The sequence below is a fragment of the Oryctolagus cuniculus genome, chromosome 1 (assembly GCF_964237555.1).
Source record: "Oryctolagus cuniculus chromosome 1, mOryCun1.1, whole genome shotgun sequence".
In the NCBI taxonomy this organism is placed as follows: domain Eukaryota; kingdom Metazoa; phylum Chordata; class Mammalia; order Lagomorpha; family Leporidae; genus Oryctolagus; species Oryctolagus cuniculus.
The window spans coordinates 119680789-119707315 of NC_091432.1; the positions used below are offsets into that span (position 1 = coordinate 119680789).

The 26527-nt window shown below is 49.5% G+C and overlaps 1 protein-coding gene across 1 annotated transcript; it reads left to right on the forward strand.

Annotated features, from left to right (window-relative positions):
- The first annotated feature begins 3920 nt into the window (after positions 1-3920).
- On the forward strand, positions 3921-15867 carry TIRAP (TIR domain containing adaptor protein). The gene is made up of 4 exons (XM_008259401.4): positions 3921-4053; positions 10525-10683; positions 12393-12986; positions 13531-15867. The coding sequence occupies exons 2-4, from the start codon at positions 10617-10619 to the stop codon at positions 13548-13550; spliced, it is 681 nt and encodes a 226-aa protein (XP_008257623.2). The 5' UTR covers positions 3921-4053; positions 10525-10616; the 3' UTR covers positions 13551-15867.
- Positions 15868-26527: the final 10660 nt, after the last annotated feature.

Sequence of the window (26527 nt, forward strand, 5' to 3'; positions counted from 1 at the left end):
CCATCCATTGTTTCACTCCCCAAGTGGCTGCAATGGCTGGAGCTGAACCTATCTGAAGCCAGGAGCCAGGAGTTCCTAGGTCTCCCTCAGGGGTCCAAGTACCTGGGCCATATTCCTCTGCTTTCCCAGGCACATTAGCAGGGAACTGGATCGGAAGTGGAGCAGCCTGGACTCGACCCTTGGCAGCCATATGGGATGCCGGTGCAGCAGGTAGAGGCTTAACCCACTACATCACAGCCTCAGCCCCTGAGCTGAACCTAAAGAAGGAGCAGGTTTACAATGTGAATGCAAGAAGGGGCTGGTGAGGGGGTACAGGGAGAGTTCAGGCAGAGGGAAAACCACACACATGGGGACTTCATAAACTTTGTGGAAAATACAACTTAAAAAGAATTTGGTGCAAGAGAATTTGAAAGCCATGCCTAATTTTTTTAAAAAAATGCATTTCTCATGAACTTTTTGAAGACTCCTATGACAAATGCACAGAGGCAAGAACTAACCACCCTGGGGACTTGTCTTAGCTGTTCGGAGTGCCAGAACAAAATACTGCAGACTGGCTTATCAGTAAACAGTAGAAACATACTGCTGGGGCTGGCGCTGTGGCATGGCGGATAGAGCCGCTGCCTGAAGTGCCAGCATCCCATATGGGCACTAGTTTGTGTCCTGGCTGCTCTTCTTCCAATTCAGCTCTCTGCTATGGCCTGGGAAAGCAGTGGAAGATGGCCCAAGTCCTTGGGCCCCTGAATACCGGAGGGAGACCCGGAAGAAGCTCCCAGCTCCTGGCTTCAGATCGGTGAAGCTCTGGCCATTGGGGCCAATTGGGGAGTGAACCAGCAGTTGGAAGACCTCTCTCTCTCTCTCTCTCTCTCTGCCTCTCTGTGTAACTCTGACTTTCAAATAAATAAGTTAAAAAAAAAAAAAAAGAAACACAGCCCTAGAGGCTGGGGAGAACAGGAAGGGCTCGCTCTCTGCTTCAAAGATATCAGTATCTCACTGCCTTGTCACATGACGCAGAGGGCAAGGGAGCTCCCTTCAGCCTCTTACATGGGCACTCACCCCATTCACGAGGCTTCACGTGACTTAATCATTTTCCAGAAGATCCCCCCTGTTAATAGTGTCACATTAGGTGTTAGCTACCAACCACACCAGGATCCAGCCTGACTTTCTGGCCAGATTGGAAGAAGAGGGACCAGAGGCTGAAGACCCATGCTAAAGAGCTTGGATTTTATCTGTGGGCAGGTGCCAATGCTGGGTTCTACTTATCTATCTCCATCCAGGTCTCCTGCGAGGGTGGCAGGAACCCAGGTACTTGAGCCATCGCATTGCCTCCTGGGTCTGCATTAACAGGAAGCCAAGATTGAAAGCGGAGCTGCGACTCAATTGCTCTGATAATGGCACACAGGGGTCTTAATTGCTAGGCCAAACGACCACCCCCACTGCAGGTTGTTTTTTTTTTTTTTGTTTTTTTGTTTTTTTGTTTTTTTTTTTTTAATTTGAAAAAGTTACACGGAGGAGAGGCAGAGAAAGAGAGAGGTCTTCCATCTACTGGTTCACTGCCCAACTGGCTGCAATGGCCAGAGCTGTGCCAATCCGAAGCCAGGAACTAGGAGCTTCTTCTGATTCTCCCACGCGGGTACAGGGACCCAAGCACTTGAGCCATCTTCTACTGCTTTCCCAGGCCAGAGAGCTGGATTGGAAGCGGAGCAGCCAGGACTCAAACCGGCGCCCATATGGGATGCCGGCACTGCAGGCAGCAGCTTTACCCACTACGCCACAGCGCTGGCCCCTGTAGGATTTTATGTAGGGTAGTGACATGGTCAGATTTCCCCCTGCGTACCTGTAGAAAACACGTTAGGGTGTCAGGGCAGGAGGTAAGGATTCCAGAGGGAGGCTGCTGCTATTGCTCACCTGGCAGAGACAAGAGGAGCCTGCACTGCCACAGTGAGCAGCAGAGGGTCCAGGAGGTGACAGCAGCAACGAGAAACAGGGTCAAGGAAGACTCCTGGGCTTCTGCTTGGACAGCTGGACAGAGGAAGACCTCTCAGCTGAGCACCAGGGAGGCATAGTGAGAGGGACAAAAACCAGGAGTGCATGCTGCATGAAGGGTGTGCAGTGTCCAGAGAAACTTTGCTCGAAAGGGGTTGGATTCCCTGGCATGGCCAAAGGGCGACAATCTGAGCAGGGATAGAGAGGCAGCATGCAACAGGGTGTGGCCACTTCAGGAGGAGAGAAAGCAGGGAGCCATGCGGGGAAGCTGGAGGGACCCTACAGACATTTAAGAGACCAAAGAGCGGGTGCCCAGAGAGGCAGGAGAAGAGCCAGGAGAGGGTACTGTCATGGACACGAAGGAGGAAGTGGTCAGTGGCACAAAACGACACACATGCATCTGGACTCACACCACATCGGTCAGTGGTGACCTTGGTGGGAGCAGTTGCAGAGAAGGGGAAGTTGAGTGGAAACAGAGCTAGCGGGTAAAACTTCATAAAGAGCGGCCTTTAGGGAGGGTGAACCGGAAAAGATGTGACCCTGTGCCGGAGTGCCAAGTGGAAGCGCGAGAGCTAAAGTGTTGACGCAGAAGAGGAAGGGACACGGTGCTGAAGGGCCGGAAGGAGCCTGCCAGGGCCCAGCTGGGGCTGGTCGGGCTAAACCAACATCCGGTCAGCCCTGTCAGGTGTCCAGCGTGCCCGCAGTCACTCAGCCCCCTGCCACACAGACACACCAATGTGAGGTCCAGAGGGGCCTCTGGCGGCTTACCCAGGTGCTCCTCTCTTCAAGGTCACAAAGGCTACATTTAAAGGATACATGGGAAGGGGGACATTGGGTGCGGTAGTTGTGCTTGGGCTGCCTGCATTCCACACCCAGAGCACCTGGTTCAAGTCGCAGCTCTGGTTCCTGCTATTGTGCACCCTTGGAAAGAGGGGATGATTTAGTTACTTGGATCCCTGCCACCCACAGGGGAGAACTGGATTGAGCTCTTGGCTCGGGGATTGGGCCTGGCCCCTGGCTGTTGTGAGCATTCGGGTAGTGAACCAGCAGATGGGCAATCTGCCTCTCTCCCTTGAAAAGAAAAAATGCATCCTGGGCACTCCTACTCCACACTGTGGTAGACACTGAGGGTTGCATCTGTGCACCGTTAAACTGCGCAAGGACCAGGGCGGGCCCAGTTAAACTCCCTCCACCCAGCATCATTCCATGTTCACAGTGTGAGCACTGGCATACCCTGGGCAACCGCTCAGGAAGATGAGCCGTGGCGAGCTGGCTTCTCACCTGCACTTCCAGGGCTCCAAGGCGTGGCAGGCACGGGAACCACGCGTGCCGGCAGAACTCTGCTAGTGCCTAGCGGGGGCAAAGCACTCGCATTGGGCTCCCCGCCGGCCACACTGCACAGCCACGAGGGGCTGCCTCTGCCTCCCGCCCTGTCCAGCACTCACCGTGTGGGACCCTCAGGAAAGGAGTTTAATCTCCCCAAGCCTCACTTTTCTCTGAATAAAAATAGGAAAAGGGACGCACTGCCCCCTTGCAGGATAGCAGCGGATGAAACGGATGAAATAAGGGTTTCTTTCCTTCTTCCTCACCTAGAACAAAACTCGGGTTTGAAACGTGGGTGTCTAGTGTCGGGGGCGCCGGAGCTGCGCTCCCCTGCCGCGCAGTGCCCGAGCGCCTTCTAGGGTCGAGACTCGGCGCCGGCGGCGCGGAGGAGGGCGGCGCCGGGTCCCCGCGGCGCTTCCGGGCGCCGGGCCTGCGCGCCACTTCCCGGGAAGCCGGCGCGCGGGGAGCCCGGAGCCGGGGCCGGGGCTCCGCGGGGCTCGGCGGGGCTCGGCGGCGCCGGGCGGACGTCGGACAGCGGGGATCCGCTTGCTGCCCAGCCCGGCCTGGCCGCAGCCCGGGCACACCTGCCGGCCCCCGGAGACCACCTTCCTCTCGCCCGCTGCGTCCACCTGGCTGTCGCCAGCGCCCAGGACGCGGGAGCAGCACGACGAGACCCTGCGAGGAGGCTGTCACCGTTGCTGCCGCCGGGCAGCGCGGGCTCGCGGGGCTGGTGCAGGGTCACCGCAGGTACGGTCTCTCCCGACTTCCTGCTCTCTCTGGCCACAGCCTCTACCTCTCGGTCTCCGCGCTGGCTCGGCAAGCGCACGGCTCCCTCGCGGGTGAGGAGCTTTTCTTCCGCGGCGTTTGACCTCTGCCGGGTCCTGTAGGGGCAGCCGTGAAGGGACCGGCTCGGTCCTCTCGTCCTCCTGGAGCCCGGTAAACCTGACCCCAGTGCCGCGACAGAGGGGAAGCGAGGAGCGGTCCGGCCGCCACACCTAGCTCAGCGGACACGGGGTCACGAGTGACTCAGAGGAAGCTACAGCTGATGATTTTATTATTAATTTTTTTTAGACTTTAAAAACCATTGGCGATGTAACACACACAGATGAGTACACAAATCCTAAGTGTACCTCTTAACCGTTTTCCACAAAGCTGTAATTCTCTGTGCAACCTGCCCTGGGACATCGAATAACACATTCCTAGCCCTCTGCTCCCCTGCCACGCCCCTTGCAATCCCAGTGTGCAAGGACCAGTAGCTACGGTCTCTTTGCCTGTTTGTAGGCTTTTAATCCGTGAAAGTAAGTACCAGGTCCTCTTGTGCAGCAGGTGTCTGGCACTGAATGTGTTTGTGAGGTTTGCCTGGGCTGTGTTTGGCAGTAATACATGATTCTCTGTGATGTATGACAGTCCAGAGTGTGGCTGCACCAGGAGTTATTGATCCATCCTTCCAGAAGGCTGAGTTGCTGGACAAGGTTGTTTCCAGTTTGGGGTTATTTTGAATAATATGTGCATCTTGGGGTGAACATATGGAAGCACTTCTACTCGTTGAAGTGGGATTTCTGGGTTTGTGTGTGTGTTCAGTGTTAGCGCATAATACCACACAGTTCTCTAAGCAGTGGTACCGATTCATGCTCCCACCAGCAGTGTAGGAGAGTTCGTATGCCTTCACATCCTACCAATATGTGACACTCTCTCTTTTTCGTGTAGTTGTTTGTTGAGGGCATAGCAAGAGTGTGTTGAAGTTTTAATTTGCATTTCTCTGATGACCGGTGAAGTGTGAAGCTTTTTATCTATTTATTGTGCATGTGAATAGCCTGTTTAATTCTTCTGCCTATTTTCCAATAGGTTATCTCTCTCTCTCTCTCTTTTTTTTTTTTTTTTTTTTTTTTTTTTTTTTTTTTTGACAGGCAGAGTGGATAGTGAGAGAGAGAGACAGAGAGAAAGGTCTTCCTTTTGCCGTTGGTTCACCCTCCAATGGCCGCAGCGGCCAGCACGCTGCGGCCGGTGCACTGCGCTGATCCGATGGCAGGAGCCAGGTGCTTCTCCTGGTCTCCCATGGAGTGCAGGGCCCAAGGACTTGGGCCATCCTCCACTGCACTTCCCTGGCCACAGCAGAGAGCTGGCCTGGAAGAGGGGACAGAATCCGGCGCCCAGACCGGGACTAGAACCCGGTGTGCCGGTGCCGCAAGGCGGAGGATTAGCCTAGTGAGCCGCGGCACCGGCCAGGTTATCTCTCTTAAACTTACTAGTTTGCAAGGGTTACTTTTTTTCTTTTTTTAAATTTATTTTTATTTATTTGAAAGGCAGAGTTGAGAGAGTGTGTGAGAGAGAGAGAGAGAGATCTCCCATCTATTAGTTCACTCCCCAAATGGCCATAACAGGTGGTGCTGGGCCAGGCCAAATCCAGGAGCTTCATGCAGGTCTCCCACGTGGGTGCAGGTACTCAAGCCCTTGGGCCATCTGCTGCTGCTTTTCCCAGGCCATTAGCAGGGAGCTGGACTGGAAGTGGAGCAGTGGTGCCTTAACCCGCTATGCTACACACCAGCCCCTGTAAGGGTTCTTGAAATGTTTGGGTATGAGACATTTATTGGACATGTATTTTTAAAACTTTTCTCCTAGTACATTGCCTTTTCACTCTACAAATGATCTCTTCTGGTGAACAGAAGCTCTTTATTTTTATGTTTTCCAATCTTTGATTTTTCTCCCTTTATGGTTACTGTATCTAGTTTGCAAGCATCTTGGCCTACCCCAAAGTCAGGGAGATAATTTCCTATGTTTTCCTGCAATAGTCTGATTGCCCAACCATTCACACATACAGTCATCCTTTAGATCCTTTAGTAGGGTTGCTTCCAGGGACTCCCTCTGTGCCAACACAACTGGGAGGACACACACTTTCCTTATGTAAAATGTCATGGTATTTGCATATAACCCATGCACAGCCTCCTGTATACTTAATTTATTTGAGAGGCAGAGACACAGAAAGAGAGAGAGAGAGAGAGAGCTCCCATCCACTAGTTCACTCCCCAAATGTCCACAGTGGCCAAGACTAGGCTGGGCTGGAATCAGGTACCAGAAATCCAGTCGGGGTTTTCCTACATGTCAGACAGGGACACAGCTTCTCGAGCCATCACCTGCTTCCTCCCAGGGTCTGCAATGGCAGGAAGCTGGAATTGGAAGACAGATGGGAATCAAATTCAGGTATGGGATGTAGGCACCTTGACCACTCGCTAGGGCAGATGCTCTTCTTCTTGCATTTACTTTACTTATTTACTTTTTAAAATATTTATTTATTTATTTGAGTGAGAGGGAGAGGCCAGAGAGAGATCTTCCATCTGCTGGTTCACTCCTAAGATGGCCCAAATGGCTGGAACTGGGCCAAGCAGAATTTGGGAGCCTGGAACTCCATCCATGTCTTCCATATGATTGGCAGGGATCTAAGTGCTTGAGCCATCTTCTACTGTTTTCCCAGGTACATTAGCAGGGAGTTGGATGGGAAGTGGAGCATCCAGGACTCAAGCCAGCCTCACAGGTGACAGCTTAAGCCACAACACTGGCTCCATATTGTATGAACTCTTGATAAGCACAAGAAAAAGAAAGCACATAAAAAGCCACACAGCAAATCGAAGACTAGACAGAGCTAATCAGTAGACCTTCCATTCTGGAGATTCACATTCATTATCTTATCTGCTTGACAGCTATATCTCGCTATAGGATATTGTTACTAAGTCTTGGGAAGATTAAAGCATGTTTGCCTGTGTAATTGCTCCACAGCCTTAGCTATACAAGAACTGAGAAGTAACCAGGAAGATGGTTGGGGTTTAAGACTCTAGGAAGTAGCTGTGTGTTTGGTTCCTGGAATTTACCTGCCATCTTGCTCAATGATCCTGTTAAAGACACTGTTCCTTCCTGTGTTTAAACTTTTACGTAACGGTACTTACAAGGTCTTGTCCCACCCGCTTCCATTGGCATATGCTGTTGGACAGTTGGTTTTCTTCTTCATCAAGCAGTGAAAAAGGCAATTATCCAAAAATCAGCATGTGTTTCCAAAAGAGGAAGTTATTTCACAAAATGACAACTGTTAACTTTTTAATCTATACATGTTAAGTAGATTAACATATGTTAATCTATATGTTATGTTCCGTTTTAACTTTTGGAATATCATTTTGAAAAAAATCAAATGATTCTCCAATTTGTAATTGTATCAAGAGCAAATCATGAATTTTTAAAAAAGATTTATTTTATTTATTTGACATGCAGCGTTACAGAGACAGAGGTGAAGATAGAGAGAGAGAACTTTTCCATTTGCTGGTTTACTGCTCAAATGGCCACAGCAGTTAGGGCTGGGCCAGGCTGAAATTAGAAGCCTGGAACTCCATCTGGGTCTCCCACGTGGGTGGCAGGGGCGCAAGTACTTAGGCAACCTCTGCTGCTTTCCTAGGTGCATTAGCAGAGAGCTGGATTGGAAGAAGAGCAGCTGGGACACGAGCAGGCATTCCTATGGGATGCTTATGTCACAAGCGGTGGCTTAACCCTCTGTACCACCACAATGTCAATGCCAGCAAATAATGAATCTTAAAATTAAAACAAAATTGGGGGGCCAGCACTGTGGCATAGTGGGTAAAGCTGTCACCTGCAGTGCTGGCATCCCATATAGGTGCCAGTTCAAGTGCCAGCTGCTCCACCTCTGATCCAGCTCTCTGCAATGGCCTGGGAAAGCAGTAGAGGATGGCCCAAATCTTTGGGTCCCTGCACCCACGTGGGAGAGCCAGAAGAAGCTCCTGGGCCCTGGCTTCGGATTGGCACAGCTCTGGCCGTTGCGGCCAACTGGGAAGTGAACCAGCATATGGAAGACCTCTCTCTCTCTTTCTCTCTCTGCCTCTGCCTCTCCTTCTCTCTGTGTAACTCTGACTTTCAAATAAATAAATAAATCTTTAAAAAAAAATTGGGGTGGGCAAATGGAATAACAGTTAAGCTGCTGCTGAGATGCCCACATCCCATATCTGGGTTAGAGTCCAGATCTGTTTCCCTACTGGCTTCCTGCTAATGTGCACCCTGGGAAGCAACAGGTGATGGCCTACGGACCTGAGTCTCTGCCACCCACATGGGAGACCTGGATTGAGTTCCTAGCTCCTGGTTTTTAGCCTGGACCAGCCCTGGCTATTGCTGGCATTTGGGGAGTGAGCCAGTAGATGAGAGATCTCTCTCTCTCTGTACCTCCCTGCCTCTCAAATAAATACATTTTTAAAAATTCTAACATAAAATAAGGTTGGAAATGTTTACATAAAAACCAACTGATACTACGAGGATGTCTATCACTGGAGGCGACACAGCGTCTTGAGTGGCTGAAATGAAGATGTCTAGTGGCCGCAAGCCCTACCAGGGCAACAGACCGCACGGTGGGGCCGGCACGGCAGCCACTGCGGCCTTCCTGCTAGGTTGTCTGAGATCCACAGATTAGCAAGGAAAAGAAACTCACTGATAGTCCACTCGCAGCGTCCTTGGCGTGGCTTAACCACTTTTCTCTCAAACGTCGTCTCTGCCTCCTGCACACATCCCCCCTCTTCTTTCTGCCCCCATTGCTGCTGCAATGAAAGTGTTTTTTTTAAGATTTTATTTATTTATTTGAGAGACAGAGTTACAGTCAGTGAGAGGGAGAGACAGAAAGGTCTTCCTTCTGTTGGTTCTTTCCTCAAATGGCCACAACGGCCAGAGCTGCACCGATCCAAAGCCAGGAGCCAGGAGCTTCTTCCAGTTCTCCCACGTGGGTGCAGGGGCCCAAGGACTTGGGCCATCTACTGCTTTCCCAGGCCATAGCAGAGAGCCGGATTGGAAGTGGAGCAGCCAGGACCAGAACCGGCGCCCACATGGGATGCCGGCGCTGCAGGCGGAAGATTAACCTGAGTCACAGCGCTGGTCTGAAAGGTTTGGTTTTGATTTGAACTTTGATAGACATTCATGAATCCTCAGCATCCCTTATCTGACGTCCAACACTGGCTGACTTTCTTTAAACTGTGGGCCCTCTGACTTCAGTGTGTCTAGTGGTTCAACTCATGTCTGGGTGCGTTCCTAGAGGGAGCCTTGGTTTTGTGCTCTGCCGATCTGGCAGAGGGTGAGCAGGCAGCCCTCTGCCTGCTGCTCCACGATGCCGGAGCCAAGTTCTCTACCCACCCTCCACCTGGGGAAGTGTCTCCAGGATACCACAGCTCCTCCAGGATCTGAACTGGGCTCTGCTCCACGCTAGCTTCCCCTCGGAACCTAGGCTGGAACAGCTTCCACTACCGGGGCGGCCCTGTTGTGCTGGGAAGAGAACGTGGCCAGACACCCTTCTGAAGCCTTCTCGGCCCTTTGCATTTCCATATAAACACAGAAGCAGTTTACCAAAACAAAAGCGAAACCAAAAATCCCCTGAAATTTGGGGCTGGCATTAAAATGAAGAAAAGTTTGGGGAAGAAATGAATGCTACACTATTGAGTCTTATAAACCATAAGCTTAAAACATCCCTCTTTTATCTAGATTATTTTAAATATGTAGTTTCCCATATTTTTGAGCACTTGTCATATGCCAGACCCCAGTGGCACTTTATGTAAATTATCTCAGTACTTTTCACAATAATGCTGAGAAGAAGTAGGTTTTTAGTATTGCAGCATGTCCACTTCACAGATGTAGAAACAGATGTTTGGTAAGGTTGCAAGGGCCACAGTTAGTAAGAGGTGAGGCTTGGGGCATCTTCACTACTTTGTGACCTCTTTGTGCAGGCTGCTGAAGGGTGGAGGCAGGCAGGGAGAAAAAATCTCCCGCTGTGCTCTCTGTACTGCCCAGCCTGTCTGCCTGCATGCATAATGACGCACGCCAACAGCAGCTGTCCTCATCTCATTCCAGCATTTTCACCCAAGGCTCTCTGAAGAGCTGCCTGCCAGCCATCCCTTCCCCAGCCCCGAATGGCATCCCGGCTGGGTGCAGCATGGAACAGCCACTCTTCTGGTCGTGCTCAGCCCCTACTTGGGGAGTCTGAATGCCCGCCCAGATCTGAGTGTATCTTGAAACCAGCTCCAGTCACAGAGGTGTCTGTCTCTAGTCCCATGATGGGTGAAGGACTCCCTTAAAGTCCAAGCCTGTCAGGCAATTGGGAGATACCAGAGCTTCAGGTGCCCACACTGGGCCCGAGAGCAGAGTAAGTACAGCTTTTGTGATTCCTCTGTCTCTGTGTGTCCCTTATAGGATGGCTGTTCCACGGGGTCAAGGCTGGGTCTCCTCCCTTCTCCTGCTTTCCTGATGCCTGGTCTCACGGGGATGGTCGTGAGCCCTACACGATGGCATCATCGACCTCCCTCCCAGCTCCTCGCTCCCGGCCCAAGAAGCCTCTGGGCAAGATGGCTGGTGAGTAGAACCAGGCTGCTGAAAGTGCTGCTGCTGCCAAGAGCGTAGTCCCCAGTCTCTGCGTGGGTCACGGGGAGGCCCGCCTGCTCCAAACACTGGGGAGAGATAGGAAGGCTGAAGGCAGAGGAAGCTCCTGGCCTAATTTCATGCCCAGTGCCTTGTGGAGAGGAGGAGAGGAAGGCATGTTTCAGTTGCATCTTCAATTCTGGAGGTGCAAAGATATTCCAGGGCCTGCTCAGCTAATTGCCCCAGCCTGGGAGACCTGGTGCTGAGTGCTGACCCTTGTGTCTCTTGTCATCTCAATCTTTGAGGAAGGAGCAGAGAGAAAATGAATCAAGCCCCAGAGTATCAAACCGTCCTTACCAAAAGCTGTGGGAGCTGAGGGGTTTTGGCTTTTAATTTGTTTATCCTCACTTCATTTGAAAGGCAGAGAGACAGAGAGATGACAGACAGAGATCTCCCACCTGCTGCTCATGCATTCCCTAGACGTTCACGACAGCCAGGACTGAGGCTGGCTGAAGCCAGGAGCCTGAAACTCAATCCAGATCTCCCCCGTGGGTGGCAGAGACTCAGACACTTCACTTCAGCCATCACCTGCTGCCTCCCAGGGTGTGCATTAGCAGGAAGCTGGACTGGAAGTGGAGTAGCCAGGACTGGCACCAGGCACCCCGATATGAGCTGTGGGCATTCCGAGTGGTGAATTGACCACTTTGACAAATGCCCACCCTGAAGCTGCGTTTTAATGCCATCCTGGAGTGTTTCCCCCATACCAGATGCTGCGTTCTCTCAGTTAACAACTGAAATGAGCACATTCCACCATGTGCTTTTGGTGACACACAGCGCCAGCAGCAGGCCCAGAGTCGGTCTATGTGCCTCACTCCCTCTGGCGCTCGTCAGGAGCTCTGAGCAGTAGTAGTCCTCCTCCATCTTTCCATGTTGACCATTTAGAAACTATCAAGGATTCCTCGGTGCCAGAGCAGTGCAGGTTCCCCCCTAGTCTTCCTCCTGCACAGGGGGTAGCCCATCACAATCTAAATTCCCCTCCCCTCTTGCTGGAAGTGGACTGAGGAACTGACTCATCCACGCTAACATAGCACAGCTCTGCTGATGACCCACAGGTGCCAGTCAGTCAGCTCTGGTGGGAAGTTCTGCTGCGGGGGCGGGGTGGTGGTGGTGGTGGTGGTGAACTGAAGGTACCAGATACCAGAGGCCTGGAGCAGGCAAGGCCACAGCTCATCAGGCAAGAAAAACTCTCACGTAAGCACTCCAGCAGTCCCACCTATTCCCCGAACCTTTCAAGATAGATGGGGCGTTTAGGCGAGGCCCTGGTGATGCATAAAAAAACAGCAGAGCGTGCGCAGGCTTTTGGCGCTGGGGTTGACACTGCCTGGGATGCCTGCATCCCATAGCAGAGTGCCTACGTTTGAGTGCAGGCTCTGCTCCCAGATCCAGCTTCCTGCCAGTACATACCCCAGAAGGCAGCAGGTGATCCTCCAATACTTGGGCCCCTTGCCACCGACGTGGGACACCTGGCTGGAGTCCCTGGCTCCTAGCTTCGCCTGGCCCAGCAGGAGAGCTCTGTCGCTCCCTGCCTTTAAATAAAACAAATAAATGTTTAAAATGAGATTGTTTCATTAAAAACAAACAGCAGAGCAGGGGGTCCCTGCGAGGGAGGAGGGACGGGGACTGAGCCGCCTTTCTCCCCGCAGACTGGTTCAGGCAGGCCCTGCAGAAGAAGCCTGCGAAGATGCCTGGCTCCCCGGAGAGCGCCCCCAGCGACAGCCCGCGAACCCCTTCCCAGGCAGGGCCCGCGCCCTCGGGCCTCAGTGCCAGCACCTCCCCCGCCCCGCCAGCGGCACACGAGGGCGCCTGCAGTGACAGCGGCACTGGCAGTGGCCGCTGGAGCCGGGACTACGATGTGTGTGTGTGCCACAGCGAGGAGGACCTGGCGGCCGCCCAGGAGCTGGTCTCCTACCTGGAGGGCAGCGCCGCCAGCCTGCGCTGCTTCCTGCAGCTGCGCGACGCAGCCCCGGGCGGTGCCATCGTGTCTGAACTGTGCCAGGCGCTGAGCAGCAGTCACTGCCGAGTACTGCTCATCACCCCGGGCTTCCTGCGCGACCCCTGGTGCAGGTACCAGATGCTGCAGGCCCTGTCCGAGGCCCCAGGTGCCGAGGGCCGCACCATCCCTCTGCTGTCCGGCCTGTCTAGAGCCGCCTACCCACCCGAGCTCCGGTTCATGTACTACGTGGACGGCAGGGGCCCCGACGGAGGCTTTCGCCAAGTCAGGGAAGCAGTCCTGCACTGTAAGCATCCGCGCGGCCCGGGACAGGGTGGGGCCGCTGGGTTCCCTGGCTCACGGCGCATGCTCCAGGGAGGACGGCGTTTGAGTTCCAGCTCCTCACTTAGGAGCACGTGGGAAGGGACTTAGTTATTTAAGTGCTTTGCAGTGCGTCAGTGCTTCCTCACTGCCCAGCAGGTGCATGTCCAGGACATGGCCCAGCAGGTGTCAAGGACAGACAGGCAGGTGCATCCCCAGCCCTCAGCAGGTGTCAGCGAGCAGTGGCCTGGAATAGGGTTGGGTTTCTCTCACTTGGAGGTGTCCAGGAGAGCTGGGCAGGCACCAGAAGGGACGGTACTTCAGTAAGGGAGAATGGCACCAGGTCATGGGGATGCATTGCGGCCAATGAGTGTATCCATCAGTGCCGGTTATTGTCTGCTTGTGGTTTGGAAGTAACAGCATACAGGAAAAGGTGGGGAGAGCGTGGAGGGGGCGGGGCTGTTGGGGAGGACCAGAGATGTGGGGGGTGGGGAGGGTGACAAGCCTTGATTCTGTTGGGTCTCTCTCAGATCTACGGACACTTGGTTGACACTTCTCATGGCATCGTGGGACCCGGTTGGTTGGAGTAAAACTGGACATAGAGGCCCATGCAGGGCCTTGGCTCCAGCAGATATGACAAGAGGCATCAGGAGCCAGAGTCTGCAGCACCTTGTCCATGACTTTGAGATGTCCATCAGGCTTGCCTTACTGTGGCCTCCCAGGAAGGTCAAGGGGAAGTCAGGGACTCCCCCAGGAAGGCCATGAGGAAGATGGGGCTTTCCCCCAGGAAGGCCATGGGGAGGCTGGGGACTCCCCCAAGAAGGCCACGAAGAAGCCAGAAGTTGGAGGTGGTGGGAGGTGGTACCGTTGCTGTGGGGCTCTGCAGTATTTTGCCTCCTGGCTAAGCAGACAGGAAACTGGGCGTGCACCTGTTCTCTTCCCCCGCAAGCAGACACTGGTGCAGACAGGCTGCAGGCCTTTGCGAAGATGGCCTCCCAGTAGCCTGGGGAAGCCCAGAACATGAGCCAGGGGAGAGCAGAGGCCAGGGATGAAGCCCCTCCCACCCACACTACTGCAGTCCTGAGGCTGGGCCCAGCCCCAGAGCCCTACGTGCTGTGCTGCGTCTCACTCACTGCACTCAAGTCACTTAAGACAAACCTGGAAGCTATTCTGAATACATAGGAGAGGGGAGGGTGAAGAGAAGGAAAAGTCAGGACCCAGCCCCTTCACTGGGGATCAAAGTGTCCCCTTCAGCACCCCTTCTCCTCCATCCTGTGACCCCTGGTGCTTTCTCAGTCGCTGCCTTCACCTTTGGACAGAGTCTCCTTGGGCAGCACCGTGTTCCTTGCAGGACAGGCACGGCTTCATTCAGCTGTTCTCAGTAAGTTTGTTTTTGAACTGAAAAGGAGTTTGTTATTTCCCCCAGTGGGGACTTTTGTGCCTCGTCTCTCACCTCCCACATCATGTGCCCTCTTTGAACACCTTTTATTTTTACAATTACATGTGATGTTATTACATGGAGAAGGACTAAGGAATGATACCACTCACGGGCCTCCCAGCCAGCTTAGGAAGCAAGACCTCACCATTCCTACTGCTCTCCGTGCCCTGGATGACACGCCCTCACCTCCCGCACTGGGAATAACCACTCTTCCAGATTGTTCTTGGTTTCTCTCTATAATGTCCCTCCATCCCTCCCGGCACCTGGTGTAGGTGTACAGACTTTGCGCTGACGTAAACGGCATCAAGTCTGTATTCTGTGGAGTCCTGACCCCATTCACCCTGTGCTGGTGGGACTTGCCAGTGCTGATGGGTGCTGCTCCCACTCTGCCCTTTCATAAATAAACACAGCACCGTTGACTCACACATTTTTCTTTCTTTCTTTCTTTTTTTTTTTTTTTTTTGACAGGCAGAGTGGACAGTGAGAGTGAGAGACAGAAAGGTCTTCCTTTTGCCATTGGTTCACCCTCCAATGGCCGCCACGGCTGGCACGCCGCAGCCGGCGCACTGCGCTGATCCGATGGCAGGAGCCAGGTGCTTCTCCTGGTCTCCCATGGGGTGCAGGGCCCAAGCACTTGGGCCATCCTCCACTGCACTCCCTGGCCACAGCAGAGAGCTGGCCTGGAAGAGGGGCAACCGGGACAGAATCTGGCGCTCCGACCGGGACTAGAACCCGGTGTGCCGGCACCGCTAGGTGGAGGATTAGCCTAGTGAGCCGTGGCGCCGGCCAGACTCACACATTTTTCTACAAAAGGATACTCAGTTGTTTCCAGTGTTCTGCTATTAAAAACAATGGGCCTGTGAACTTCTTTGTACCTGTTTCCATAAGCAAGCTTTTCTAGGTCTTAGGCTAGATGGGGGAGCCGCTGGGCGGTAAAGGATATGCATCTTCTGTTCCACCAGGTGATGAGGTTCCTTCCAAATTGCTTGTGCCAATGTATGTCCTTGCTCTTGATGTGTGAGGCTTCCCAGCCTGTCGTGTTCTGGCCAATAATGAAGAGCTGTCAGCTTTTCAAATGTTTACAACTTTGGTGGGTAGAAACTGGTATCCTATCATCACATCCTTCTTTTCCTTTTAACCGTTTTTATGAAAAGCTGCACACACACACACAGGAGAGTACATATTATATATTAAAAAGGGTTGACAGATCCCCATATACCCATCACCCTGTTTCAACAATTACCACCTCATAGCTCATTTCATATCAATAATAACACACCCGTTTTCTCACCCCCAGATCATTCTGAAGCAAGTCTCAGGCATTTTCTAGTCCTATATATTTAGGTATATATCTCAAGTTATTAGAAATTTTTTAAAAAGCAAAGAGCAAGTTTCATTTTTTTCTCAATATAAAATAGTTTACCTATTACTCTGTGGTCTGTGTTTTTTGTACCTGACATCCTTCCCTGCTTGTGGAGTTTCTTCTAAAGTATTTCTTTTTCACATTTAGGTCTTCCATCCACCTGGATTTTGTTGTTTAGGTTTGTTTTTGTTCTTGGCTTTTAAGTTAGGGATCATTTTTTCCCTTCTGTTTGATTGACTCCTTTACTGACTAGTACATCTTTTCCCCCACTGGCTGTGTTATCAAACTGTCCTGATTGTCTATGGGAGCTTCTATTTCCTTATCTCTGTGTGGGTGCCATACTGGCGTATTACTTTTTTTTAAAGGTTTATTCATTATTATGAATAGAGTGACAGAGACACAGAGAGAGGCAGGCAGAGAAAGAGAGCTTCCATCCACAGGTTCACTCCCCAAATGATTGCAATATTCAGGACTGCAGCAGGCTGAAGCCCCAGGAGCCAGGAACTCCATTCATGTCTCCCACGTGGGTGGTAGGGGTCCAGGTACTTGGGCCATCTTCTGCTGCCTCCCCAGACACAAGAGTAGGGACGTAGATAGGAAGTAGAGCACCTGGGACTTGAGCCATCATGTTCCGATACAGGATGCTGGCATTGTCAGCAACGTCTTAACTCGCTGTGCCACAACACTGACCCCTATTGTTATTTATTTATTTTTTTTTTGATAAAGCTTGTAGGTCAATTTTTCTCACTTATTCATAAGAAGCACTTTGATTTTCTTGTTCATGTACTCTTTCATATAATTTGTTTATTCAGTTTGTCAGGTTCCAAGAAAAATCCCTTAGTGTTTTTATTGGACTTACATTGAATTTATGAATTATTAGGGGAGAATGTTTTTATGATAGAGGCTTCCTAGCTGTAAAAATACTAAGTCTCTGGGGCCAGTGCTGTGGTGCAGTGGATTAAAGCCACAGCCTACAGCGCCAGTATCCCATCCACCAACATCCGATCAGCTCAGCTCTGGCTGTTGCAGTCATTTGGGGAGTGAACCAGCGGAATGAAAGACCTCTCTCTCTGTAACTCTTTCAAATAAATAAAATAAATCTTTTGAAAAAAAAAAAATGCTATGTCTTGGGGCCAGCACTGTGATCTAGCAGGTGAAGCCCCCACTTGTGCTGGCATCACACATGGGTGCCAGTTTGAGTCCTGGCTGCTCCACTTCTGATCCAGCTCTCTGCTATGGCCTGGGAAAGCAGTAGAAGATGGCCCAAGTGCTTGGGCTCCTGCACCCGTGTGGGAGACCCAGGTGAAGCTCACATTGACTAGTCGGCTTTGGCGGTTGTGGCCACTTGGGGAGTGAACCAGTGGATAGAAGACCTCTCTCTTTCTCTCTCTCTCTCTCTCTGCCTCTCTTTAACTCTTCTGCCTTTCAAATAAATCAATGAATCTTAAAAAAAAAAAAAAAAGTTTGTCACCACTTAGTTATGTTTTTAAATGTATACCAATAAGGCTTTATAATCTTTTCCAAATTGGTCAGCCTCATATTTTATTAGACTTATTCCTTAGTACTTCATGTTCTCCATTTCTGCTGCAAAAGCTATTTCAAAATTATACAAATTTTTATGTATTCCTGGTAAAAAGGATTATAATTTATTTTTCTTATTGATCTAATAATACAGTTCTATTTTCTTTAAGACTACAGATTTCATTAGGTTCCTATAAACAGTCATAATTTGCAAAATAAAACCCTCAGTTCCTTTTTTGTCCTTCTGTGCTTCATAGGCCCCCAGTAAAATGTGGAAAGAAAGGACAGTAGTGGTGGTGGGCATTTGGCTTCGGCCTGGCCTCACCTGGCCATTAAGGCCACCTGGGGAGTGAACCAGTGGATGAAGATCTCTGTCTCTCCCTCTCTCCCTGTAACTACCTTACAAATAAACAAATACATCTTTTTTAAAAAAAATCCTTAGACCACACATTGCAAATCATTGCTCTATGTTTCAGATTTTTTTAAAACAAAAAGAAGAAGAAACACCATATTATCTCAATAGATGCAGAAAAAGCATTTGACAAAATTCAATATCCATTGGTGATAATGAAAAAAATTCCATTAAGTCAGTTTTTTTTTTTTAAAAAATACTTTATTTTTTTGAGAGGTAGAGTTACAGACAGAGAGAAGGTGAGACAAAGAGAAAGGTCCTCCACCCACCAGTTCACTCCCCAAACTGCCACAATGGCTGGAGCTGAGCAATTGGAAGCCAGGAACAGGAACTTCTTCCGGGTCTCCCACACCCCAGTACTTGGGCCATCTTCTACTGCTTTCCCAGGCCATAAGCAGAGAACTGGATTGTAAGAGGAGCAGCCAGGACACGAACTGGTGCCCATATGGGATGCTGGCTCTGCAGTCGGAGTCTTAGCCTACTACACCACTGGCCCTAACTTAGTGAGACTCTTAAGGGTATAATTACCAGAGAGATTTGGGAAACCTTCTAATAAACAAATTATAAAACAACTACTGTATAAAAAGTTTATAAACTTTTACTTATGTCTTATTTAATTAACTCACATTTAACAATTATGTTTGGAAAATTTCATGAGATGTTAAGTAAAGGTAGTCCTCATAAACAGATAAACTGCTTGATTTAAGACTCACTTAATGGGCTTGGCCCTGCACCCACGTGTAAGACCTGGAAGAAGCTCCTGGCTCCTGGCTTTGGATCAGCTCAGCTCCAGCCACTGCAGCCACTTGGGGAGTGAACCAGCGAATGAAAGACCTCTGTCTCTGCCTCTCCCTCAGTAACTCTACCTCTTAAATAAATAAATGTTTTTTTTTTTAAAGTTTCACTAAGTTAAGTGCTGGACAATCATTGACTAGATCCTTTCCAAATAAGATAAAGTAGTGAAACATTAAATATTGAACATAAGGTTTAAAAATTATCTATCTTTGCCTTTTTATTACAAAGGAAATAAGGATATTTGGAGAGGGCAGCATTTAGCCTAGCAATTCAGGCTCCTGCATCCCATATTGGAGTACTTTGGTTAGATACCTGGCTCCTGACTCCAGCTTCTTATTAGTGGCAGATCCTGAGAAGCAGCACCCAAGTGGGAGATCACATGGAGTTCCTGGCTCCTGGCTTTGGCCTGGCCTAGCCCCAGCTGTTGTGGGCCTTTGGAGAGCAAATCACTAAATCAGCATATCTCTGTATGTTTGTCTGTTTCTGTCTCTGCAACCCAAATAGATGAAAATGAAAGATATCTGAGTCTGTAGCAGGTAAAACCACTGCCTGCAACAACAGTATGTCATATGGGAACTGGTTGGAGTCCCACATGCTCTACTTCCAACCCAGCTCCATGCTAATGCACCTGGGAAAGCAGCAGAGGATAGCCCAAGTACTTGGGCCTCTGTACCCAAATGGGAGACCAGGAAGAAGCTCCTGGCTTCAATCTGGCCCAACTCTAGCTGTTGTGGCCACTGGAGAGTGAACCAGTGGATAGAAGATTAAGATTTCTCTCTCTCTGTCTCTCCCTCTTTCTCTGTAATCGTGCCTTTCAAATAAATAAATCTTAAAAAAATAAGGGCCATATTGTGGCTCGTGTCTCAGTAGTTTAATGCCTGTGATGCAGGCATCCTGTGTGAGCTCAGCTTTAAGTCTTGGCTGCTCCACTTCCAACTCCCTGCTAATGTGCCTGGAAAAGCAGCATAAGATTGGGCCCCTGCCACCCATGTGGGAGACCCAGATGAAGCTCCTGGCTCCAGTCTGGCCTAGTCTAGGCCACTGTGGCCATTTAGGGAGTGATCCACCAAATGGAAGATCTCTGTCTCTGTCTCTCATCTCTCTCTAACTCTGTCTTTCAAATAAATAAGTAAATATATAAAATTACAATAAGGCCGGTGCCGCGGCTCACTAGGCTAATCCTCCGCCTTGCGGCGCCGGCACACCGGGTTCTAGTCCTGGCCGGGGTGCTGGATTCTGTCCCGGTTGCCCCTCTTCCAGGCCAGCTCTCTGCTGTGGCCAGGGAGTGCAGTGGAGGATGGCCCAAGTGCTTGGGCCCTGCACCCCATGGGAGACCAGGATAAGTACCTGGCTCCTGCCATCGGATCAGCACGGTGTGCCAGCCGCAGCGCGCCAGCCGTGGCAGCCACTGGAGGGTGAACCAACGGCAAAGGAAGACCTTTCTCTCTGTCTCTCTCTTTCACTGTCCACTCTGCCTGTCAAAAGAAACAAACAAAAAAACAAAAACTACAATAAAAAGTTGTGCTCTGAGGAAATATGTATTTCTTTTTTGAAATTTTATTTTCTATTTATTTGAGAGGCAGAGAAACAAAAAGGAGGAGTGAGGAAGGGTAAGAGAAAGCATTCCAGGCCGGCGCCGCGGCTCACTAGGCTAATCCTCTGCCTTGCGGCGCCGGCACACCGGGTTCTAGTCCTGGTCGGGGCGCCGGATTCTGTCCCGGTTGCCCCTCTTCCAGGCCAGCTCTCTGCTGTGGCCAGGGAGTGCAGTGGAGGATGGCCCAGGTGCTTGGGCCCTGCACCCCATGGGAGACCAGGAAAAGCACCTGGCTCCTGGCTCCTGCCATCGGATCAGCGCGGTGCGCCGGCTGCAGCGCGCCGGCCGGGGCGGCCATTGGAGGGTGAACCAACGGCAAAGGAAGACCTTTCTCTCTGTCTCTCTCTCTCACTGTCCACTCTGCCTGTTAAAAAAAAAAAAAAAAAAAAAAAAAGCATTCCAGTTGGCTAATTCACTCCCCAAATGCCTGTAATGGCTGGGACAGGACTAGGGCCAAAACCAGGAGGTAGGGATGTAATCCAGGTCTCCTGTGAAGGCAAGATCCTAACCACTCAGCTATCACTTGCTACCTTCCAAGGTTTGCATTGGCAGGAAGCTGGAATTGGTAGTCTGACTTTAGAATCAAACCCAGGTACTCTGATGTGGGATGCAAAATTTTAATTACTAGACCATATTATAATCTTTTTTTTAAAAAGGAAGTTTGCTTTTAAAGTTTATTTATTTTTATTTCTTTGAAAGGCAGAATGACCTGGAACATACCCTAAATGCTCCCAACAGCCAAGGCTGGGTCATGCTGAACCCAGGAGGCGTGAACTCCTTCTGGGTCGTCCATGTGCATGGCAGACACCCAAGTACATAAGCCATCATCTGCCTCCCAGAACGTGCATTAACAGGAAACTGGATCAGAAGTGGAGGTGGGACTTGATCCTAGGCACTCTGATATGGAACGTGGCCATCCCAAGTGGCAATGCACCACAATGCCTGCCTTGAAACACATTTCTAAGAGACTATAAAATAGTGTTAATTTACAGAATGCTAGATCAAAAATTTTTTAAGAAATATTTATTTCTTCATTTGAAAGGCAGGGTTTACAGGAGATATTTTCCATCCACTGGTTCATTCCCCAGATGGCCACAATGGCCAGAGCCGGACTGGTCCAAAGCTATGAACTTCTTCTGGGTCTCCCATGTGGGTGGTGGGGGCCCAAGGACGTGGGCCATCTTCATTGCTTCCCAGGCTATCAGCAGGGGCTGGATTGGAAGTGAAACAGCCCGGACTAGAACTGTCACCCATATAGGATGCTGGCTTAACCCACTATGCCACAGTGCCGACCCATAGATCACAATTCTTAAAACTTAAAATTGTGAGACTGATGTTGTGACACAGAGGGTTAAGCTGTTGCTTGCAATGCCAGCATCCCTTATTGGAGTATAGGTTCCAGTTCCAGCTGCTGTGTTTCCAATACAGCTCTCTGTTCATAAGCCTAGAAAAGCAGTGAAGTGCATGGGGCTGGCGCTGTGGCTCACTTGGTTAATGTGGCACCGGCATCCCATATGGGTACCGGGTTCTAGTCCAAGTTGCTCCTCTTCCAGTCTGGCTCTCTGCTGTGGCCCAGGAGGGCAGTGGAGGATGGCCCAAGTGATTGGGCCCCTGTACCCGCATGGGAGACCAGGAAGAGGCACCTGGCTCCTGGCTTCAGATCAGCGCAGCGCCGGCCATGGCGGCTATTTGGGGGATGAACCAACGGAAGGAAGACCTTTCTCTCTGTCTCTCTCTCTCACTGTCTGTAACTCTACCTGTCAAATAAATAAATTTTAAAAAAAAGAAAGAAAGAAAAGCAGTGATTGTGCTTGGGCCCCTACCACCCATATAGAAGACTTAGGTGGAATTCTAGGTTCCTGGCTCCAGTATGATCCAGACCTAGGTGTTTTATCCATTTGGGGAGTGAACCAGCAGATGAAGCCCTCTCTCTCTTTCCCTGTCTGTCACTCTTTTTTTTTTTTTTTTTTTTGAGCAAACATGATTTAAATCACAAAGCTCCTACCACAGCAGCCAGAAGGGGGGCTCTAAGAGAGGAAGCCACCTCTGCCTGTCGAATAAATATTTTAAAGATTATTTGTAATTAGAATATGTAATTGCTAAAAATAAAACTATAAAAAATTATGTGTGCAAATTGTACAAGGAAAATAGGATGTGTTTTTGGTGGTGACAGCTGTAAGACACACATGAGGCTACTTCTTGTTGAAGGAAACATACTTCTTTCTGGTTTAGAGGTTAACGAATAGTAGGAGGAATGATAAAAACAAAACCAATGGATATAGAAAACTGACAGAAATTAAAAGAAATCTTGTGTGGTTAAAATGATTAAAATTGAATTTATTATAAAGACTTTTTACATAAGCTTTGCAGTGGGTGTTTTGGTGCCACCACTTGGGACATCTGCATCCCCCATCAGAGTGCCTGTAATTGAGTCCTTCCTCTGCTATACACATCCTGGAAGGCAGCTGATTATGGCTCAAGTGTTGACCCCCTGCCATCCACAAGAGACCCAGATGGAGATTCCTGGTCCCTGGCTTCAGTCTGATCCAGCCCAGGCTGTTGTGGGCATCTGGGGAGTCAACCAGTTGATGGAAGAACATTCTCTCTCTCTCTCTCTCGCTCTCTCGCTCTCTCACCTACCTTTCAAACAAAATTTGACAAATAAGCATTAGGGGCAGGCACTGTGGTGTAGTGAGTAAAGCTGCCACCTGCAGTACTGGCATCCTATATAGGTGCTGGTTCAAATCCCAACTACTCCACTTCTGATCCAGCTCTTTGCTAATGGCCTGGGAAAGCAGCAGCAGATGGCCCAAGTGCTTGAGCTCCTGCACCCATGTGGGAACCCAGAAGAAGCTCCTGGCTCAACTTTCTGTCTCTATCTCTCTGTACTCTGCCTTTCAAATAAATAAATAAATCTTTAAAAAAAAAAACTAAAAAAAAAGAAAAAAGCATTAGTTGGGGTTGACATTGTGGTATAGTGGGTAAAGCTGCTACTTGCAATGCTGGCATCACATCCCATGTTGGCCCCAGTTTGAGTCCTGATTGCTCCACTTCCAATCCAGCTCCCTGCTGGTGGCCAGGGAAAAGCAGCAGATGATGGCCTGGGTGCTTGGGCCCCTGCCTTCCACATGGGAGGTCCAGATGAAGCTCTTAGCTCCTGGCTTCAGTCTGGCCCAAACCTGGTGGTTACAGCCAAACAGGGAGTAAACCAGCAGGTGGGAGATCTCTCTCTCTTTCAAAAAAAAAAAAAAGATTAATGGTAGGTGTTTTGGAGTCCAACACTGGTTGGAATACCCATGTCCCATGTCCCATATCAGAGTATTGGCCTTGAGTACCAGTTCTGGTTCCTGATTTACCATCCTTCCAGCAGGGGTGATGGCTCAAGTAACTGAGTTTCTGCCTCCCATATGGGAGACCTGGATTGGGTTCAAAGTGCCTGGTCTTATCCTGGCCCAGCCCTGGCCATTGTAAGCATATGAGGAAGATGAGAATCTCCACATGACCAAAGGATGAGAGCCCTCCAACTCTGTCAAAAACAAAGATAATATCAAAAGTACACTGATGTAAAACTAGAATTTGGCCTTTTCACTTGAAAACAAGATTTTCATTAATAATTATGAGAGTGTATTTGCTTTGTTCATGTTTTGAGCAAACTGCAGGAGGGAAAGAAGAAAGATCTGTGTTTTCATTGATATAATTCTCTGTGTTTATGGTATCTTTTTCATGTCTTTGGTAACTTGGAAAAACTGAGTTAAAGAGAAAAGGTTTGGAGCTGGCACTGTGGCGTAGTGGGTTAAGCCTTTCCCACAACACTGGCATCCCACATGGACACTGATTCAAGTCCTGGCTGTTTCACTTCTGATCCAGTCCCTGCTGATAGCCTGGGAAAGCAGTGGAAGATGGCCCAAGTCCTTGGGCCTCTGCACCCAGGTGGAAGACCCAGAGGAAACTCCCGGCTCCTGGCTTTCTATTGGCTCAGTTCCAGCCATTGCAGCCATTTGGGGAATAAATCAGCAGATGGAAGACCTTTCTCTCTCTCTCCCTCTGTCTATAAGTCTGCCTCTCAAATTTTAAAAAATTGAATTATCGGTGCTGGTGCTGTGGGGTACCCGGTAAAGTCACCGCCTGCAGTGTCGGCATCCCATATGGGCACTGGTTCGAGTCCTGGCTGTTCCACTTCCCATCCAGCTCTCTGCTATGGCCTGGGAAAGCAGTGAAAGATGGCCCAAGTCCTTGGGCCCCTGCACCTGCTAGGGAGACCTAGAAGAAGCTCCTGGTTCCTGGCTTCCCATCAGCGCAGCTCTGGTGGTTGCGGCCATTTGGGGAGTGAACCAGTGGATGAAGACCTTTCTCTCTCTGCCTCTCCTTCTCTCTCTGTGTAACTCTGACTTTCAAGTAAGTAAATAAATCTTTTTAAAAAATTGAATCATGAAGAAACATAATAAACAGATCTGTTAACAAGTAGTGAGAACAAAACAGTAAGAAAAAACTTTTTTTAAAAAAAGAGAAAAGATTTTAGGGCAAGCATTTGGGCTAGTGGTTGGTGCTTGTACTTCATACTGGAGTGCCTGGATTTGATACCACCTCTGGCTCCTCACTCCACTGTCCTGCTAATGTAGAGCCTGGGAAGCAGCAGTGATGGCTCAAGTAGTTGGGTTCCTGCCACCAGGAAACCTGGATGGAGTTCCTGGCCTGGCTGGGGGACTTCTGGAGAAGTGAACCTGTGGATAGGAACTCTCTCTCAAAATAAATAAATATTTTAAAAGAGAGAGTTAAGGTTTTTGTACAACTATCACTTATGTATTTTCTTTTAAGTTTTATTTCTTTGAAAGTCAGAGTTACAGATAGGGAGAGACAAAGACACATCTTCCAACCACTAGTTCACTCCCCAGACGGCTGCAATGTCTAGGGCCAGGCCAGGCCAAAGCCAAGAGCCAGAAGCTTCATCTGGGTCTCCCATGTGGGTGGCAGGGCTCCAAGTACTTGGGTCATCTTCTGCTGCTTTCTCAGGTGTATTAGCAGGGAGCTGGATTGGAAGTGGAGCAGTTGGGACTCAAACCAGCACCTACATGGGATGCCAGTATCTCAGGCAGCAGCCTAACCCACTGCACCACAAGTATGGCCTCTGTATTTCCTTTTAAAGTCTTTTAATTACCAATTTGGTTAAATAAATTATCACTCAGTGACCTCCGATCCTAATTTAATGAAGTGTTTGAAACCTTTGATAGTTGACAAACTTCTCAAAAATCAAACTGGGAAAAGAGAAAATAGAAAGACCTTTAGGCAGACGAGAAAAGAAAAAACTCAAATGAATAAAACTAGAGAAGAAGGAACATTACAACTAATACCACAGAAATGCAGAGTATCCTAATAAACTACTATGAAGAAGTGTATGCTAACATTTGGGAAGTCTTGAAGAAATGGATAAATTTCTGGAAACACACAACTTACCATTACTAAGTCAAGAAGACACAGAAAATATAAACCAGTAATGATTAATACGATTGAAGCAGCAATTAGAAGTTTCTCATCAAAGAAAACTTCATAACCTGATAGCTTTTTTTTTTTTTTTTTTTTTTTTTTACAGGCAGAGTGGACAGTGAGAGATAGAGAGACAGAGAGAAAGGTCTTCCTTTGCTGTTGGTTCACCCTCCAATGGCCGGCGCACCGCGCTGACCTGAAGGCAGGAGCCAGGCGCTTCTCCTGGTCTCCCATGGGGTGCAGGGCCCAAGCACCTGGGCCATCTTCCACTGCACTCCCTGGCCACAGCAGAGAGCTGCCCTGGAAGAGAGGCAACCAGGACAGAATCCGGCGCCCCGACTGGGACTAGAACCCGGTGTGGCGGCGCCGCTAGACGGAGGATTAGCCTAGTGAGCCACGGCGCCGGCCTAGAACCTGATAGCTTTTCAATAGAACACTACAAAACATTAAAGAGGAACCAACTCTAATAGTTCCCAAACTAATCCAAAACATTGAACAGGATGGGACACTGTTAAATTCTTTTTACTAGCCCAGCACCACTTCAATACCAAAACTAAAGATAAAACACAAAAAGAAAACTACACACCATATCCTTGTAGAACATAATATCAGCAAACCAAATCCAACACATACATTAAAAAAAAATCATATGTCATGATTAAGTTGGATTTATCCCTGGGATGAAAGGGTAGTTCAACATTCACAAATCAATAAACATCGTAAATCACATCCACAGAAGGAAGAACAAAAAAACCATATGATCCTCTGTACAGGTGCAGAAAAAGCATTTGGTAAGATCCAACATCCTTCATGATGAATACTGTTAACAAGTTAGGCAGAGAAGAAAGATACTTCAAAATAACAAAAGCTAAATATAGCAAACACATAGCCAATATCATACTGAATGTGGAAAAGCTGAAAGC

Coding starts and splice junctions, on each gene's coding strand:
- TIRAP (XM_008259401.4), top strand. CDS start 10,617: ATGGCATCATCGACCTCCCTCCCAGCTCCTCGCTCCCGGCCCAAGAAG. Junction 10,684..12,392: donor GCCTCTGGGCAAGATGGCTG/GTGAGTAGAACC, acceptor TTCTCCCCGCAG/ACTGGTTCAGGCAGGCCCTG. Junction 12,987..13,530: donor CAGGGAAGCAGTCCTGCACT/GTAAGCATCCGC, acceptor GGTCTCTCTCAG/ATCTACGGACACTTGGTTGA.